This window comes from Varroa jacobsoni, unplaced genomic scaffold (genome assembly GCF_002532875.2).
Source record: "Varroa jacobsoni isolate VJ856 unplaced genomic scaffold, vjacob_1.0 scaffold_287, whole genome shotgun sequence".
Taxonomy (NCBI): Eukaryota; Metazoa; Arthropoda; class Arachnida; order Mesostigmata; family Varroidae; genus Varroa; species Varroa jacobsoni.
In genome coordinates, this window is record NW_019213189.1 from 144,765 (window position 1) to 165,434 (window position 20,670).

At 43.9% G+C, this 20,670-nt stretch overlaps 1 protein-coding gene across 1 annotated transcript; it reads right to left on the bottom strand.

The window, feature by feature from the left end:
• Nucleotides 1-226: 226 nt before the first annotated feature.
• Nucleotides 227-15,712, bottom strand: LOC111259020 (UBX domain-containing protein 7). Its single transcript, XM_022830686.2, has one exon. It carries the CDS (start codon nucleotides 14,751-14,753, stop codon nucleotides 13,389-13,391), a length of 1,365 nt encoding a protein of 454 aa, XP_022686421.1. The 5' UTR covers nucleotides 14,754-15,712; the 3' UTR covers nucleotides 227-13,388.
• Nucleotides 15,713-20,670: the final 4,958 nt, after the last annotated feature.

The window sequence follows — 20,670 nt, forward strand, 5'->3', positions numbered from 1 at the left end:
CAAGAAGAAATTCAAAACTTACTTTGCAATAAATTTCAGCAATTTCTTTAGTTTCTAGTTCATTTTATTGAGAGAACAGGAACGCATCGCACTCCGAAAAATACGATGTCGCCCAATCATCTATCTGACCACTCAATAGCTTTTCGCGCTGATATAACTCATTTGACCCGCATATTGATACATATATATTAATACTTTTGCCTACAAATAACAAAACCACTGGACGCACGGCTCTGCGTAAACTCTCTGGCTACAAGTTTTATTCATTCATTACTACTACATAGAATATAGGAGTATTATAGAGTGAGGTTGCAGTAGAAAAACACTTCTTTACTTTTGGGCACCTTTCAAAACCAAGTGGCTATCTTTTTTTATTTACAAATAATTTTTTTTACTTGCACATAGTCACTATATTACTGTTAGTAGCATTATTATAGTTATAATCGTCATCGTTGCCACAATCTGCAATATTATTTTTTTACTTCTATTTATTGTTCTGTTCTTTTTCTTATTTTTATAATATTCTTATTAATATTATTAGTTATATAATATTACGCGTATATTATCGCTTCTTCTCGCAATATATATATATATATATATATATATATATATATATATATATATAGCGAGAGAGAGGGAGAGAATCATTTACTTATACGGTGTGTTTAAACTCACTTGACTATTTATTCCAGTTCGATTCATCCATATGCCTCAATAGTTCCCAAATTCCTGTTGTCTTGTGTGCATATTTCATTAATTGTTACAACTGTGTTATTGAGGTGCTCTTAATTATGTTTGTATGTCTTCTTTCATAGGACGCTTCAACAGAACGGCAACGCTGAACGAAATTCAGTTCAGATGGCGGTTCCCAATATCTGACTAAAATCTTTTATTTAACTTGTTTTCCATTCGGGCATTATTATCAAAGCCGTTTGCTCTTCATCATTCTCTATTCTCCTCCATCGCAGCAACTGTTGTTTCAGAATAACCGATCACGGAAACTCACAAATAGCCACCGATATGCGTTTCCTCGTGGACATATCGATACTTACGTGAACACAAGCACTAATGAAACTTTGACCTTCTTTGTTACTCAGAGCTCTTCCTCGTGCCTTAATAGCGGCACCTTAACCTAGAATTCAGGCGCACTTCTCCTTTAACAAAGGCACTCCGAATCACAGAACCAAGACCTTTCTTTCATTCTCCGCATGAAGTCATTTACACGGCATCGGAACTTCACACACTAATGAGGCAGTTACATGGTCCATTTCGGAATATCTGTTTACTCCGACACGTACACATCGATTGGGAAGCGTTTCATTGTTGATCTTGTACGCCGTTATGGTAGATTTAGCTTGGTTCAAAGAGGCTGCCGTTGTTATCTCTTTCAATAGTAGCTGGCGCATGGCTTCACTCAGAGAAATCCTTCACCCACAATACACTCCTCGAAGTCGCAGCATTCCATGTTAAATTTTGCACAAAGAAAATTTTACCTACCCCCTCTGCTTCATCAGAGCAATATGAACTAATGCAGAAGCTAAATCCGATACTGGAACACGGAACGCATGATTGTGGAAGTCACGCAAAAGCCAATGAAGTAACAGTTCCACAGAAAAAATCCGAGAATACATGCACGTAAGATTTTCTGAGGATGCTCTATCGAATTTTGGCATCGCATTGATCCATTTTTCAACGAGTTTTTGACTCTTGAGTGTAAAACAGATATCTTTGTTGAACATGAAGTCTGTTTCAGCGTGCGTTTTTCGAATGCGGTCGTCTTCTAGCTGTCGCTATCTCGAATCTAGTCTACAATCTATTTATGCACTAATCAAGCCTTGTTCACCTTTAGTTCTTTAAATTCTGACTTCTGCGTATAGCCGCTGAAGCAGAGATGAATACTGATCATAAGTAACGCGAGTTGCCCTGTCTTAATTATCTGCGCATATAAACTTGTATCTTTTTTCTCGAAGCTAGAAAAAGCTTAGAAGTTTTCCTTATATAGCATCCGAACAGTATAGAAAATAATCTTTGCTACTCTGTCAGGTAACCGCTATCTATCGTATATCACCAGACAAAGCAAAATAATATAGAACGCAACGGAAGGACCGCCACTCGCTTGACTAGTTCATTCCTGGCTAACTATTTAAACTTACTAGCTAGAATAGGGTCTAATCGTATTCTCTCCCACAGTCTAGTCTGTAAAATCAATAGTCAATGATGCAATCCCAGCAAAGTTCAATTAGTCGAGTACGGTAAATGGAACACGAGTTGTACTCGAGGCACTGCGCCAAGCGAAGCGCGGAGCGGCTTCGGCCTGATCTGAGAGTCGAATCTGATCCTGCTGCTTATATCGGCCGTACCGCAGCCAGTCCGGTCCTGCTCCATACACTATTCTGGAGCGCTGCAGTCGCTAGGCCTACTGCTGCTGCTTTGTTCGCTAGCACCATGTCCACCTCTGTCATCTCCTCCTATAGCAGCGGTATTACCAACAGTGTCTCCTGCCGGAGCGTTGTCATACCACGCTCTGTTACTTGCCATTCGCTGTTCGTTGGGAATTGTTGTGCTGTCCAGAATCAGCGTGTGCTGTCTGCTGATCAAACTGTGGCTGGGGCTGTTCACCAACTATAGAGGATAGCCAGCCACAGCCGTATCTTTCTCTCCTCCCCGTCGGTTTCGTGTCGTGTTCACCGCGGCTCGACTCGTAAAGGAACGAATGCCGCGAATGCTGCTGGCGGTAATAGTGCCAGTGGTACACAACCCATCGGTGGCCCCTACGGGGGCTATGGCTGACAGATGGATGGAAAGGATGCGACGATTAAATCTTCAAAGACTTGCGATATTCGATTGCAGACTGTAGAGCAACAAACACACAGTCAAACGATTCCTCGAAAAGGCAAACAAACATAAAAGGGCATGACATATCTGTACGACTGTATATCTGCGCAAATAGTACCATACGTGCCCATAAAACACCTTCATGACGAGTTTGTAAGGGTCTCAATGATACTTCTCGAGTTTTGAGCACAGTTTCCGAGGAGTCGAAGGCCATCGATACAGCATTTAATAGAACTGACATTACTTGTAGCACCGATATTTTCCACGAATAAGTTGTGTGTGAACACTTAAGGATCTGAAGACATTTGTTACATTGCGCTATGTACGCATCAGATCACTACGCATTGTATCTTCCAAGATTACGAAATCATGCAACCGCATCTGACACGCCACTACCATACGAAACTTAGTCCGGCTAATGTCGGTATGTCCTAAACGAAATACATTTCATGTATAAATCAATTTACAGATCCGCCTCAAACAATACAGCACTGCTCAAGCATGTTCACAGTCGAAATTGACACGATCATCCGTATGAAACGGCATATTAAGAAAACGTTGAAAAACTTCATACTAATTTCATGAACGACCAACATAGACCTCCATGATGAGAAATCTTGAATAGTGTACCAGGTACCTGAAAATTCGCTTTCCGTTTAAACACGTTCAGCGCATACTGCACTGCTTAGAGGAAGTGCCTCAAGAGTTCGTGCGTATACGACCGGGCTCTTTCTCGCTGCTCTCGAAAACCGACAGGACCTGCCAGCTACGTCTAGGGAACAGAGCACGCCAACACATGCACACACCTCAGGGCACGTAGTCACGTCAACTATCCAGACGATAGAAACAACAACGAGGAGAATAAGGATATGTCAATTCACAACGCTGTATATTCGTTCTTCGTACAGCAGCAGAAACACGCTACGCAGGAGAGCTTCTCTGTGAACGGAACATAATATTTTCACCAGCACCGCCTTCACTATTACATCTACCACCTTCATCTCTCTACTCTGGTTGTCTCTACGGGAGCGCTGCTGCACAAAGAACGAAATAGAGAATCTGCAACTGCGCACAGAGTCAGTAGCAAAAGAAGCAGTAATAATAGCAATGGTACGTCTTCCTGCAGACATGTGTGTATTTAGCAATGGTAGCAAGCAATACGCTAGCCCCGCCGACAGGCCAGGCAAAGCAAGGACGAATGTGTTCACTCCTTGAAACTGGACAACATACCAGCATATCAGAGTCCTACTTACTACAACACGCCGCCTGCGGCTGTCGCTGTTGTGTGCTACGCCCGCTACGACGACGACAAAGAAGCACAACTAGCGGAGGAACACGCCTGAAGGGAATACCGTATGGGTTCGTATCTATGCGTGCGAGCGTATGTGGGTATGGGCATAAGATGGAGGTGATGGTGCCGCTATCGCGACTGCTGGCGCGGTCGCTGTTGAGGAGAACAGCAAAGCGACGGAGGCCAGGGAAGAATCGTCCATTCCTTCGTTGTTCCGATCAACTACGAACCAAACGAATGAGAGGATCAAGTAGGAGAGCCCAAGCCTAAAAGCTAAGCGGCAACAGCAAGAAAGAAGCCAAAAGGAAGAAAAGCATAGGAAGATCTGTCTGCACCGTCGTCGGAAGAGCTACAGCCCACAGCTAGTCATAGTAGCCGGCAGCATATAGGTATGTAGTCGCTAGTCGTCAGTAGTCAGAGCTGGCGTCACGTCGAGCGCCAACGAATTAGTCGCTGTCAGCAGTGACTGCTGTAGTGGTCGTGCTGCTGGCGACGATCCAGCAGCAAAAGCAACGTAGTGCTGCTCTCACAGGCTGCTGGTTGGCTGCATATGGCGGCCGCTGCTGCTGTACTTATTGTTGTTGTTCATTGCCTGTGCTTGGCCCTCCAGCGCCCTCTCATTGGCGTTTTAAGTTCTCCTACTGCCTCTCCTGACTAAGCGTAGAGCGTAACAGCTGAGTGCTTGCTCCTATGTGTGCGCAGTAGAGCACTGAGGGAAAATGAATAGCTTAAGCTGTCGTATAGCGGTAGTAGTTCACAGATAGACATATCGAGCACATGGCCCGGGAAAAGAGTACAGCAGAACATTGGAACGGTTCCTAATGCACCATACGCACATATAAGTTTATATATATACCCGCCCAGCACGCTAGGACATGCGTGACATGTTGGAAAGCGATCGCAGTGTAGTGCGATACTACCGTGATGATGGCTGTGCCGTATATATAATCCAGCCTCCCTTTCGAGGCCATTACTAGTGGACGAGGGTTTTCCCTTCGTCGACCAGCAATGGCCAATGGTGCGCCAGGTTCTGCTCGTTCTCCTACATTCTCTTATAAGCTGTCTAATCGCGATGGTACTACAGACTACGTAGAGCTACGAGCCACAACAAGCCGATTCTGGGCGGCAACGATGATCATGCTTGTTAGTTGCGCTATAATAGCGGTAGTACGGTCGGCAGCAACCCTCCTTGCCTCCATTTGGCAGCATCGTACCGTCGTAGATGTTTGATAGAAAGCTGGCTGTGTACTTATGTGGGTAGTATAGTGTAGACTAGAAACAAACAGAGATCAGCGACGAGGAGCGCCCACCATGGTCACTCACTTCTTTCTTACAGCTTCTGGCATTCTTCCATCTATGCCTGCAGCATTGGCATACAGTTGTAGTAATGATGTTGGTGCTTTGTACGAACGGAGGGAGCGTTCCATGGGACTCAAGCCAGGTCCAGCTGTCTTAGCATAAAGCTGCTGGACCTTTGGCCAGGTCTTGGGCGCCTGCTTACGTAGCCTGGTAGGTAAAGAGGAAAACGCGCCCTTCCACAATCTCTTTTTTTCTTTCCTCGCATGTTCCACTAAAGAAGAAAATGGCAACGATGAACGTAAGGTAAACCAACGGAGGCTTAGTTGAGTGCTGCTGCTGCTGCTGCTGCTGCTGTTGGCAACAAAACAGAGAGATATGACACTAAAAGGTGTAACTGCCCCTATATGCCGGTGGTCGGCAGCTTCCCTGTCTAGCTCAGCCCCGTACTACAAGGATAGCAAACTACACTACACACTCGATAACGGGTATCGCTATCCGTCCGCTTTTTCTCCGAATACAATAAAAACGTAGATCGTGGGGAGGAAGTCCTATCGATACTCAGGACTAACGGATCATAACATACAGAATTTCTTCTTGTGAATTTTTGCAGTGACCGTATTAGGATTAGCAGTAGCAGCAGCACGGTAAAGGGTCTAAGATACATCATCGTGACGGTGGTAACAACGACCATGTGAGGGCAACAACGAAGACAGCAACGTCACAGCCAGCAGCGGCTCAACAACAAAAAACATAATAAACAGATGCAACTGCTACTTCGGCTACCTTCATAACAGTATACGTATGCAGATGTTGTAGAATCAAATGGAGGCAGGCACATAAACACGTTTGGTGCATACCACGTTCGCTTATCCATTCTTGTTCTTTTAATTTGTATTGTTTTTATTATTATGATTATAACTACGTAGATGATTATACGACTAATTGTACCTCTCTGTACTATCTCTGCCACTAGCGTTTCTATTTCTATCAGGCTTCTACTTGGACTCTGTCCATTAGTAATAGCTGGCTGATTGTATGTCCGTTTACGTGGACGTTCGGTTTCGTAGACACGGACAGACAGAGTAGTCCATTTATCTACGTCTACTTGCTTGCTTTGGTATACAGCGGAGCTCACTCATAGAGAATCACCACATAGGGGTAGAGACGCGTGAGCCACTACTCACCACCACCACCATCAGCTTGCATCAGCAGCAAGACACAGCACAGATCACGCCGCACGCACGCGCATACAAATACAGAGAACGATAAACAGTGAGAAGGGCGAATGTTACATATTATAGACAAACTATACCCTCGCACAGAAGGAACAGTGGGGCAGTAATTGTATAGTTGATAAATACGGACAGACAGAAATATCGAACATCCGAGCAGTCGCCGCTATTGACGCCGACGATAGCCAAACCATGGAAAACCGCACTCTGTTATAATATATATGTAAGGGCCAGTCTGAACGCCGCGGTAGCAGCGACTACTAACGACGCTGGCATCACGCACAAGATCTATACTGAGTATTCGCCTATCCGTCCGCGGTCCCATTAGTGTGTAGTAAGGGAAGTGTTTAATGTTGTTTGTTGTGACGCACTGAAGCGATACCAACAGCATCGGTAGCAGCAACAGTAGCGGAGCACCAGCAGCCTCTGTGTGGTGACGGTGGCCATGCCTCTTTCCTATAGCAATGGAAGCAGCGCAACCATCCCCTGGTTCGCTATGGCCCTCGGTTAAGTTCGGAGACGCTGCATTACCCGTTCTTTGGGGTATACAGCAAACGCAGGCGACTCTTGTTCCGACAAACATCCACCGATTGCTCTGGCACATAATGGTAGTCCTCTTTTTGTGCTTACTTAATCGCATGACACAACCAGAGGGACCGTACAGACAGATGAGAGACAGAGGCTGCCAGCCTGACTCTGATGACTGAAACAATCGTGTAGGCCACTCTAGCAGCATTACTGCTACTGGCTGCCAGCGACGTCGTAACTGAGGGGCAAAAGAACGGGCCGAGATGCGACCCATCGACCAAGCACGAGCATAACGGAATAATAATAACGATGGAATATATCATCGTACAACGACGCTCATTATAGCGGTACAGTGATTAACGAGGAGAAAACTGAGTTGAGTAAAAGGCGTCGCTATTACCGCTGCCAGCGCGTAAATATCAAAAGACAATAAAGTTATCGGTCGGTAAGCACCAACAAGCACTACTACTCAAAACAACAACAACGGCAAACAGGTATATTGAAATGGAACAGAACAGTTATACGCGTATGATGCGATTATGAGCCCAGCTGCCCCTCCCTTGCCCTGCTCTTCCCACTGACACAAAAACACACAACCGCTCACAACCACACATTTAAAGATCCAAAGATACAAACGCATCTTCTACACAACATACCGTGCCGCCGCTGATCGGTATAGCGGATCTCGCAGGGAGTGGCCCCGGGTCGTCAGCGAGCCCAGAAGGTCAGGGATGGCACTGATTTATATATCGCATAGGCGATAAATACAATCGTTGGTCGGAGTAGTGATGATGGTAAGTGAATAAGCGGATGATATAGCCTCGTCATTAGCTGGCAACAAATGATTGACTTTTTTTATCGTCAAAAAAGGATTCCATCAATCTATTACAAATAATTGCGGGGTGGAGAGGAGGAAACCGTATTGAATTGATATAACTGGTCTGTTGTTAGTTGTGATCGGAAGAAGAAAATAGCGTTTTACTGATAGTAGTTGGCACATCCAGTTCTCTACGTTGAATGCCAACAGGGGCTGATTTAATGCTTCATTTATGAATTATTACTTTGATTTTTGTTTTTTTGCCAATATGGATTTAAATTCAAGCGTACGATCGCACCTTTTTCGAACATCAAACAGAATCCCCTTTTTCATTTTTCAAAATAAAAGTTCTACATTAAACAAAAGACGAAATACGAAACCACTTTGAAAGCTGTTATGGCTAAATTGCCAATCTAGAAGCCTTCCCGGCCAATAAGCCACCATTGAAAACGCAAACTTCCAGAGGAAAAGCAGGATTTTTTTAACAACACTGGCACATCATACGTACACTCAATGTTAATTCTCCTTCCCCGTCTTGAACGCACGTGTCGAAGAGACGCGGTACTGCTCACGCGAGGTGGAGGGAACAAGACAACTGCCTCACAAATGGTCACGACCAGCTCAATTAATGCTTGTTAGTTATCACCTATATTATCTTACATGGCGTATACACCATGCACGCATTCCTTATACACACACGAAAATGGGAAAGCTGTCGTCCACGGACTGCTTAAACCACTAAATAGGCGTCCGGCTCACCACTTCAAGATTCCCCTGTCATAGTCGTCGTCGTCGTCGTTGTTGGCGGGCTGGCTCATTCGCGCTTGTGAACGGTTGGGGTATTACGACGGCGACACGATAAACACACTCCGCGACACGAAAGTGCCAGTGAACGTCGGTCGCTTCACGACACGACCTACAGCCAGTACTCACTTTCTTTTTTCACTCATTGACGTACGCACTCTAGACTCATTCCAAACAATGTTGAACAACTATAAGAGCTAAACACGCAACCGTAGCACGTATAGCTGTTACGTTACATAAGGTCAACCGACCGGCCATACACGACGATGGAAGAGGTGAACACGCCGAAGCACATCGCCGACTCCACTGTAACCAATAGCAGCAGCAGTCGCACACGGCTGTCGCCACTGCACTCGTCGTAAATCTAATGCACAACAGCAGCGATACCAATAATAACATTCACCAGCATCATCAGCGACAACAACTAATAGCGTCGTGCTACAATTGCAAGTTGTACGTGGAGACTGCCTGCATCAAGGCTGTCACACAAAAGCGATAGCCAGCACTGCTACCAGCATTGGCCTAGCAGCCTGGCCTCACCGGAGCGCAGCGTGCAGAGATCACCGCCATACGCAACGTTCGAGCTAAATGAAATAACAGGCACCAGCACTTGTAACTTCGACGGCAGGACAGAGTACTCTACCGTCATGTAATCGTACTAGGCATTTGATTGTATACCATAGCATCGTTAAACTATATCGGACCCTGCTACTGCTGCCGCTGCCGCCGCCGCCGCCGCCACTATACTATGACGACTATGACTGCTGCTGCTGCTGCTGCTTCTGTTCTTCTATTCGGTACACGTTGCCGCACAAAGCACTAAATGGACGCCCAATACACATCGATGCTTGGCTAATCGGCCGGCCCGTAAGCCGACCATTGCGACGTCGCGCAGATACAACGATCATCATATCGCTACAAGCGGCACGACACAAACAGCTATATCGCGGGCGCACAGCTGTCCTCGCCAGCGTCACACGTTGGGTACCGGCATCGGCAACCGCTCCCAGAGTTCTGCGCTCCGCAGAGGAGTCAAGCGAGCGCCCGCCGGATGGCGCTGGCGAGGCAGTAACGGCGGCGCTGGCACTAGCAGCGGCGGCAAGACACAACCAGCAAGCGCCAGTCAGCGACCGACCGAGTAAGCAAACAACCAGCAAACCAGCAGCACCAGTAACAGCTACAGGCCGTTTGGAACAGGCAGCAGAAGCGCGCGTGGTGGCGCTTCAGACGGCCGCCTCCGCTGCTGCTGTGGTCGTGGCTGCCGCCGCATTCGTCGCCGTCGCTAGCCTATACAGTGTACCGCGGCCGCCGTAGCAGCAGCGACTGCTAGTGTGGGCCGCTCTGCATAACGCCAAGTAGCAGCAGCAGCAACAAAAATTGTAGGTAATATTTGCTCCTTGTGGTAGTTGTAGTAAGCGGTAAGCACTGGCGACATCGCTGACGTCGTTAACGTTGCGTTGACACGGCGCCTACTCCCACCAGCACCGCCAAAGCCGTCGCTATAACCTCGCCGCCCTCCACTGAAGCATGCGTGCTGCTTTTTCACTCTTTGTAACTCCCGCTCACTCGTAGAAGCGCTCCCGTTCTCCTACTCTTTCTCCTGTTTTCGTTTTGTATTATATTCTGTTTCGTTGGCGTATTCGCTACTGGTAGCTCCACCTGTCGGCAACTTTATCAAACAATGAACTTCGTAAGCTAAGCAGGCATACTGGCGTCGACAGCCTCAGCGACGGGTTGCGGGTGGATGGACAAATGTATAGCAGCAGAGCTGCTGCTGCTGGCCTATTCCGACGGCTCTCTCCATACAACTAGCGTTATTTCGTTGGTTTTTAGTATGACAGTGCGTTGATACGTGCCAGTAGATCTGCCGTGCCATACTCGTCTCGTTGCGAATCTTCTGCGGCTTGTCTTTGTCATCTGTAGGAGCGTTGATCAGTTCACTTGTTAGTTTGTCATTTTGTTTGTTAGCTCTGCCTTCATTCATTATCTCTTTCGCAGTCTTTGCGTCCGACGGAGTTCTCATAAGGGCGGGGGGGGGGGGTCGGAGGCAGGAAGCGAATGAGGGGTCCGACGCATAGAGGAGTACGAAAATGCACTGCTTTTTTCTACTGCATTAGACTACTTCTATTCGATCTATTAGAATAATTCTAGCATAAAGTAGAACACATTATGGTAGAACCAGTTGCTGAAGAACCACATTGACCAGCAAAACATTGGTGATTACCTATTCTACGTCACTCTATACAGTCCTTATTATCTTATAAGGCGACCGGAAAAAAGTCCACCGGTGACCATAAACAGAAAATCTTAGCGTCAATCGCAACATCGTCATCATCCGTCACACAAAAGTTCTCTAATGTATAATGAGAGTGTACAGGACTTTGTTATCATTTCAGAGTATTCGATGGCTGCGCGCGCACGCACGCACCGCAGAATAATGCAGAGCAGAACATTTCGTGCCGTATTGAAGCCACTATCTGAGTGTGGCCTACGGTTTGGGTCGCCATACGGTTTTGCTAGGTCCTTAGCTCATGGTTCCGTAGACCTTTGGCTACATGCCTGTCGCACTATAACGCCTGCTATCGGTCATCAGGTTCTGTTTTCGCCGACTCGACTGCGGATTTATGGCGCAACAGAATTGACGCGTATATACTTTGCTACACAGAACGCTATTGTAACTATTACAGCAACTACAATTGTGAGCACTATTGCAAAAAGTCAAAGAGACGCCAATGGCGAACGAACGGCGACACTGCTGCAAGCTAGCTTAGAGTAGGTTTGCTATTGCTGATGGCTGACTACGGCTAGTCAAGTGGCGACAACGCTCTCCTTCTCTGCTCGGACATCGTAGCGATGTTGTTTAACTGATTACTGTCCTGTTAGTGGCCGAAAGCTCGCTAACCAAGCACGCGCAGTTACTCACTGCGCAGAAGTCTACACGCAATGCGTACCGCGTACAATGACCGCCATAAGCACGACCAGTACCCTTTGCGCTGCTGGAGCTACTACAGGTAAATAGATGTGTGTGATAGTTCATATGACAGCATCGTCATGGCTGCCGTCGTAATGTTACGACCGTTATTGTTGCTATTAAGAAACGCTACCTATTTCTGTGACTATGGCTGTATCTGTCATCGTCGCCGCCGCCGCCGCCGTTGCTGCTATTGCTACTGGCATAGCAGGCTGGATTCCGGTTGTTCATTCTGTTGTTGCCGAGCTAACCGTCGATTGAAACGCAGCCACAATTATTAACTAATAAATGCTACTGTTATTATCAGCAATATTATATTCCTACCATCGCTTGAAATTCAAGTATTTGTACTGGATTAGCTTTTGTCACTCAACGAATACCGATTCACAGATATCACGATGCTAGTGCTGCCACCGTCGCCGCTAATTAGAAATAAACAAGCAACGTGGCAAACGACTGCTGCTAACCGAATTGAATTTTAGATCAACTATTAATTTAGAAAGGTCGCAACCCTCTGAAACAAAACTTCAGCTTCACGTCATATATCAGTGATATATATATTATCACTAGTTGGTTGAAATACAAATTCGGTTCAACTTCAAACCACTATTAATACAACCGACTTACAATGGCATCTCTTAGCTATCAACGCTTTTAGGTCTTGTTTTACCCGATTTGAATTTCGACTGGCGGGAATGAATAAAGGCGCCAGCAAACCCACAACTTAGATCACACATATTATCATAAATAGGGAAGCTCATGACTTAGTTCTTCTTTTGTTGTTGAAGCTACCTAGTGGATTTAGCACAGAACCAATTCTGTTCGTTTCCGTTTCGCCCCAACTGGTTTATCGGCCCGCAGACCTAAACAATGCTCCTGTGAAGTACTAAGCCAAATAAAGACCCAATTCACTTATCTCTCATACGAAGCTAATGAATCCATGACGCTGAGTTTCGCTCGGTTTGGTGGAACACTGCGACTGCAGGTACGACCGGATACACACTTTTTATTCACACTTTTGATTCATTCCATCTGCTGCCGACATCTGAAGTTGTATTTGTTTTTTTTTTGCCCCCGAACAAAGCGGGGAGACGGTTTCACTAGTTTTCATAATTCCTTTTTCGTACAATTACAGAACTCTCTCTTTAGCTTTTTTTGTATCTCTTTCTCATTCACTGGTCATCACCTTTTAATTATTTCCGTGCAATTGATGTCGTTGTAGTTGCTGCTTGTGAAGACGCGCGGCTGGTGGCTGTTTGGGCTTCCGCAGCTGTTCATTTACTTGCATGTTGACGTTCTCTCTTGCCGCGTAGGTGATTTCCACGAAATAAAGCAGTGCACAGGATACAAGGTCTGTCTGTTGATCTGTCTTTTGGTCTGAACGTACTTGCTGAACTTAGAAAGGTAGTCAATCGTGTATGTATGTTTTTATCGTGTGTTTCAGTGTTTCTTTACTGTTTGTTGTTAGTAAACCGTGCCTTTTCCCCTCCCTTTTTTTCTTTATCTGTTTCTTCATTTGTTTTAGTCTGTATCTTCTTATTATTATCATCATTATTACTATTATCAGTCGTATCATTGAACAAGATCCTTTTATTCTTCAGCACTGGGCATTTAAGCGGAGCGCAGCTGAATGAAGATCGTTTCCTTAGGGAACAGTCCAACTTCATTGAGCATCAATGTTGAATCCAACTCTGACAGATTTCTTCGTGGATAGTTGGTGACAAGTTCGTGGCTACTTTCAGCGAAGCCCTGTTCGTGCGCGAACAATGTGAGCGCGCGTAACCGGGACGTCGATGGGAATGAGTGAACCCGCCGTTCGCCGTCAGGATAACGGAACATGAGCTCCGACTTGGGGTCGGTCTCGGGGCCTAAGTACTTCGTATAGCTTTCACTGGCAATCTTTAGCGACTCGGCATCGCTCTGTGCTTCGACGGATTGGCCCTGAAGCGACGCTGCAATAGCCGCCTTCATCTGCTCATCTTCATCCATCTCTTCAATCGACGGTGGGATAGCAGAATTACTTTTCGGCTTCTTTAATGGTGGCGCTGTACCTAAAGTACCGGATGCTTCCGTGCTCGAGGCGCTTAACGATGAGTGGTCAGGGCACGGCTTACGACCAAGAAAGTCTGTCACGCGTTCGGCGAAGGTGCACGCGTCCATCTTTGACCAATACAGCTGCCGCTCCCCAGTTCGTGGGTCGAGGACAGCGACATGTGGGTACGTCTCAATTGGATAGAAGCGACTGTATTTCGAGCCGTCTTCCGATGTGCTGTACACCTGCCAAAAGATAAAGCTGTCCTTAATTATATCCTTCACTAAACTAGCGCTCCACACGTCTCGGTTAAGCGCTTGACACGGAAAGTTCGTTGGGTCGACAACATTTACTAGTACCCATTTATTCCGACGACGGCCCTCTTCGCGGGCACCGTCCAATGTCCCTTTGAACATAAGGTCTAGCGGGGGCCGGAATAGATCTTCGAGCGCGGTAGCTCTTCGGGCGGCTGACGTTAAATTTTCCAGGCCACCTACACCGCGTTCCATGTGTTCCTCTTGCAGTTGGGCCTCGCGACGGAGATCCCGGAACGGTTCCACAATACCTCGGTTACCTCTCCGGCTACCACCAGACGACGTGTCGATCTCACCAAATCCTGCTCCGTAGCTGAATGATTCCACAAGGACTTCTTGCTTCGGTGGCAACGGTGGGCGCACATATTCACCGTTCGAGGAGCCGGCAGCCGGATTACCAGAGTTCGCCGACGGAAAATCGGCTGCCAACGGGGGGCTGGGAGGTGGAGGGCTCGGTGGCCGGGTCGTATCCTCTGCACCGATATCAATACCCCCACCATCAACGTGCATATTGATTGCCATCTGAAGATTACCTTGACAGATCTGTAGCATTTGTGTGGCTAGATTGTCATCTGCACCAGTGATCTCTTTAAACTCCTGGACACTTTGTGCGAAATCTGGTGAGGCCATAGTAAAACTGTGAACGTATTATTGCTTATAGATCACTCTGGCAGCTGATGATGTGATCACTCAAATAGTTAACCGATGAGCCAAGCACGCCACCAAGCTACGGGAACTGGGCTAGGCCGTTGTTAGGCAACCCAACACCTCGAGATGTCAGGTTCTTCCTGCTGTAACCACATATACCACAATTATTGCTACAACAGCGCTAAACGCAGGGCAGCGATGTGCGTGATCCCTTTGCTACCTTTTCTTGACTGGACCGACGATGATAGAGGCCACAACGATAGGTAACGCTGTGTGTGATGCCACTGTTGCGCTCGAATGGGAGTGAATGATACTGACACAAATTGTTGGCTTCCGTTCGTCACTTCTTTTTTGTTTATAATTGTTGTCGTTGTCTTTTATATTATCCTCTCTTCCTGTTGTTTTGGCTCCCGACTAGATGGCACAAAAACCCCAAGCGAATTGACCCTCCAAGGAGCATTACCGACCCTACTGTACTCAGCATCGATACGAGCGCCAAATTTAAGGCGAATGCATTAGCTAGGCAACGTTAAACGCAGACGCCAATCAAGTACATACAGTCCGTTGACAATCTCAGGAGCATATCCGCACAAAAAGTAAAGGAGCACGCATATATCGAATAGCGGCTGGAGGGGGAAGACGGCGGTGGAAGACAAACTGCCCAGAGCGTGTACTGGCCAATAGTAGCAACACTGACCGCAGCTAACTATTACCACAGGTAATGCACACGGCGAGCTCCTTTGTTGTCCAGCGGGTAAGCACAGACGCCGGCTCTCGTTCGAGACCGACACATGGAGACCTTTAAGCTACTAAGCGGGCGGTTCGTAAAACGGCACAAATGTAATATCACAGTAATTAAGTAATAAAGGATAGGTTTTAATTATATGTTTTCCGAATGTATGAGTAATAGAAACTAGTATGATATAGTATAATAAAATGATATAATGTTGATGTAATATAAGAATAGTAATAATAATGTTTGTTGTTGAGAAATAATTGAAGCTATGGGTGTGTCTTCACTGGACCTCATTGAGCACATACAGAGTCAGATAAATGGTAACAAGAGTGAAAGCAGGAACGTCCATTAAAAAAAAATTGCCTCACCCTTAACTAATACGATATTTTGTACACGTTTTAAATGAGGCGTTTAGGAAAGGCAGCCAAAAAGTGGCAATTACAAAATGTAGCTTCAGTGGAACTGCTTTAGTAGAAGTTCCAAAATTGATAAAGAAATCAAGTTAGCCAACGGATTTTCTTTGCTCTCGCTGGCTGAAATAGCAGCCTACCAAACACAGAAAACACAGAGCAGCTTTGCTCTCCAGTTATGATATTGTACACATCATGCGCCATATATTAGTACTAATAATTGACTGAAAAATCAGCTCGCAATCTTGTTGGTTGGCCTAATTGTGGAATTATATTATCTGTTTTCTTTGAGTTTTATGAGTTTATTTTCCCATAAAACCTGTTTGTTTCATAGCTTTAAAATGTTATAATATTTTAAGACCTCAGGATACGATTGCTGACCCTCTATTTCGGACAACATCTATATTAATCACATATTTAAGATTTATTACGATTTAAATATCTTATCATTTTCGTGATGTTTTTAACGTCGTATATTTATTTATAGTCACCATATGCTTAATAGATGATAGCTTCATCAAACAGGATAAAAAAAATCAAATTTGTTTTTTTTATCAGAAATACACTAATTCGATTGATCTGTTTCCCATCATTGTTGACAGCATTTGCTAAAAATGTATTTATCATCCTGATAACGACAGCATAAGATCGGTTGAGGCAAGATGACACCGATCAAAATCGGAACTTACTATTTTAAAATATCCGCGCGTTTTTTTCATGTGTGGTCTGTCTTAATACGAACATATGTTTTGAAATCTAGTCTAAATTTGTGGCTTACAAACATCCTTTTGCTACCCTTCCCGCGCCACCAAATTTTCTTACGTCTCAAAGACCACGTGGCAAGAACATTGGCTCCGCTAGAATACAATATCGTGCCACAAACGCTTATTAGTGAACTTAATTAACTTGCACGAATTTCTTGGAATTATCGACTAATAAATACTTCATGTGTATTGGTTTTCTACCTATCGAAATTGTTGTTGAGGTCTCCTGAAAACATACCTAACTATAGAGTGCAACGGTTACGTATTCATAGAGCAATAGTGAGTTACCATAACGGACAAGCAAGTAGAACAATTTTTGCAGCGAATGGCAAAAAAATCGTAACCTTACTTAGTACATTGACCAAATGGATTAAGGGAGTAATGATTTAGGTAGCATACATCGGATTTTTGTCTCTCTTGTCTTCCGCATGACCAGATAAACCAGTTACAGTGTTTTATGTAAACTGAATAAACACTTATGAAATATTTAACTTTGTTTTTACTAAATACAAATGGTGTTTTATCCTTGGTTGATCCTGGCAGCTGAGCGTTAATATACAGTGATATTATGAAACCATTTAACATATCACCTAGTTAGATTATTTTGCTTGAGGGGTGTTTGGTTAATCTTATGTATATTTGGAAAGAAAATTATTATATAGTTGGAAAGCTGTTAGCTATGTAGTACACATAAAAGACCCAAGGTTCCAGTTATATTGAGCTTGCATTTGCGCTAAATGGACCAACGAACGGAGCCACTCTGTAGTACATATTATCCGCGAGTATACTCGATGTTGGTTGAAACTAGTAGGATAATTCTACTAGTTTCGTCGCAGGGTACTTAGTACATAATGTAAGTACTCTGGCCAAAACGGTCAGTCCATTATAACAGTAACTTACGGTCAAATTGGACAAAAAATCTTTTTCATAGTCATCAGAAACGCTTTTTTTGTAGCCTTTTCTTCATTTATTATAAAATGACAAACCTTGAACTTCATCGCGCTGGGTTACTTCTGTTTGTAGAGGTCTACAATCAGATTTTAATGGCTGTCCTACTTCAAGCAATTGCATACTTCAACGTCACCTACGATTCACTATATATTCGAAACATGCTTATTATTGTATTGTAGATACAAACACAATAAGAATCATGTTATGGAATGAGAATTGTACATATTTCGTTGTTTTTTTTTTTTATTTCAATGTATTTAAAATATAAGCGGATCGACGGTTCACTAATTCGAAGCAGGCCCTCCGATATGTGGTTCCGTCAACAAATTGGTACATGAGAGGCGTTGTAGACTGATTTCTATCATCACATAGAGATAATTACTAGATTACTAAAAACGAAGTTTACAAGCAGTTAAGCGGATAAAGGGCAGGATGTGCAAGTTACGCGGAACTAAAGAAGGCCCTTATCCGAATAATCGTATCGTTCCTTTAAACTATGAAGCGTTCAGGCTGAGATGTTTTGCAAATGTTGACGGCCCTTTCTAGGGCGAATAAGGTGTATGGAACTGTCTATATCTCTCACAAGCTAGTTGTTTTTGCACTATTGACCGTACTTTAGAAAGAAAGGAGACGCAAACCACTCGTAAAACTCACGACATATCTGCTGATGTTGTGAAGTTCGTTCTTGCTGATATTAATCGGGAGTTACTTTGCTTATGTACCTAAGAAAGATCTGAATAAAATATGTGTCATGTGCGAATGTTTTTTTGTTCTAGAGATGTCGACATCAATTTAGAATAACGGTTCAAAGCACATCTCATTTGTACTCTCTGACATTTTTTGGCGTGTTTGGCCAATGTTTACTTCAAGATGTGCTTGTTTAGCGCACCAAATGTTCAACGCAAAAGTTTGCCACTTCTTAACTATTGTTGCTCAAAGAATAATGCTTCAATGACTACCACAAGACTTCTTAAATGTTCTTCCCAAACATTTAATGTTTTGGGTAGTTTTCGGAATCTCCAACTTTGCTGAAAGCAGACGGAAATTTCAAAAGTGGTGAGAATTTACCAAAATAAATAACAAAAGGTATTATAAAATAGCTATTTGAAGCATAAATAATAATCCTGACGTATTGCATGCAACCCAAGTTAGACCCTAACAATCAATATTCTATGAAATGGTCACCTAGAATACCAGAAACGTCAAATACGTCGAGTTATTAAAAAAAAAGAAAGGAACGCACGATAATTCTGTTGGTTTAAAGTGAAAAAATCTGTTTAATCAGATTTAGCTAACATTTTTTTTCCACAAACCAAGTTAGCTTCGAATTACCAAAACAATTACATCTATGATGAAGCGCATGCGCCTTATGCTAAATGCATGCGCCGGATTTTTTTGGCATGTCTTTTATCGAATTTGGTTGCTTTGGGAAATAGTTTGAAGAAAACCCAGCAAATAAACCCATTCTAGAAAAAGTATTACCATACGGTGTTCGCTCGCACGTTCTAAAAACTTCAAAAATGCCCCGTACGATCGCATAATTCTGTTTGTAAGCCTCTGTAAACGATAGTGCGTGATATTTCATCATCTGCTACGAAGTGTAAATTTCCACCTAGATTGTTTTGTAAGACAACAAGCGGTATATGTACAAAGCGATGAAAGTAGCTTTTGGCATAAAAACTCCTTGGCAAAATGAAGACGTTTTTGAAATATATATTTTTGGCGTATCAATAACCCCAGCTTAAATGGTACTAGACATAGTGTAGCTGATGCGGCGATAAATTCGATGTACTGCGACTATCAACACATCTATTCAAATCGTTTTAACACAATAAAAAAAATGTCAAATTCTAACTTGTTGTCCCTAGTTTTGATTACAATTAGAGATCGCAGCCCAACGAACTTTGGCCAGATAAAATCTTCGCTTGCCAACTGAAGTTTCCCCGTCGGGAGATTTCGGTTGCTGGGTGTTTTCAACCCCTTTCTAAATTCGACACAAAGGAATGTTAGTCAAAACTCAACTTTTCTAGAAAGTGTGGTGTATTCCTTCCATTTTTTTTTTATGACCAATTGGAATATCTTTGCAAATCATCATCTTATGCAAGTTATAGTTCTCAGATGCATTTGATCACGTCTAATAATAGCGTAGCAAACAACGATTCATTATTAATCACTTCAGATGATAAATAAATCTTCCAAGTTATCCTCGAGAATTTCCCTGAACTCAATATTCAATCGGATCTCGAACTCAAGGAGCAATATGGCAAGCGTTGCTCTAAACATCGGCCCTCTATCACACGAATTTACCTAAACAGTTAAACTATTGTGTAGCTAGGACTAATCAGAAAAATTTACGCACACAGAAATTAACTCAGGCAGCGTTGCTATCCGCGGGTAGCATAGATATGACACTTCGGAAGAGATCGATTTAATTGAATACAAAGGCATTATGAGAAGGACGAAGGACAGGGCGGCGTTATATTTTCCTGTAATGGCTTCTATGCAACACTTAAGACTTTGCCTAGATCTGCGTGAGCTTCACATCGAATCCAACTCTGCCTTCTAGAATAGTTTGGCTAAGATTACGCTGGCTTTCAACATTGTACAGCTAGGGACTTCCAGACATATTTGGGGGTATTCGCTATTATGAATAGTACACAGAGTAATTAAGCACTGAGGCTGTGTCTAAGGGCTTCACGTCAAGCACAACAATGATTTCTTTGTCTTATGGAAGAGTTCAGACACAGATCACACTAAAACTACTGGCACTCCTCACAAACATCTCCTAACTGTATCCGATCAAATAGACCGGTCTTTAAAACAATGATTTTTTCATAATTGAAGGTAGATTTTAGATGTCACTTGGATAAGGTTTAACTATGCTAAAAATGCAAATTTCCGAAACAAATTTACAAACGGCTAGATTGATTTCTAGTGGGAGATAAACGTGTCAGAATTTGTCTCAGCATTGTTGTAGATAATCTAATCTTAAATGTAACTAGAAATCTCAATGTGGTATTTACGCTGGAAAGAAACGA

Excerpts from the sequence above, each read along its gene's own strand:
- LOC111259020 (XM_022830686.2), bottom strand. The coding sequence starts at position 14,753 with ATGGCCTCACCAGATTTCGCACAAAGTGTCCAGGAGTTTAAAGAGATC.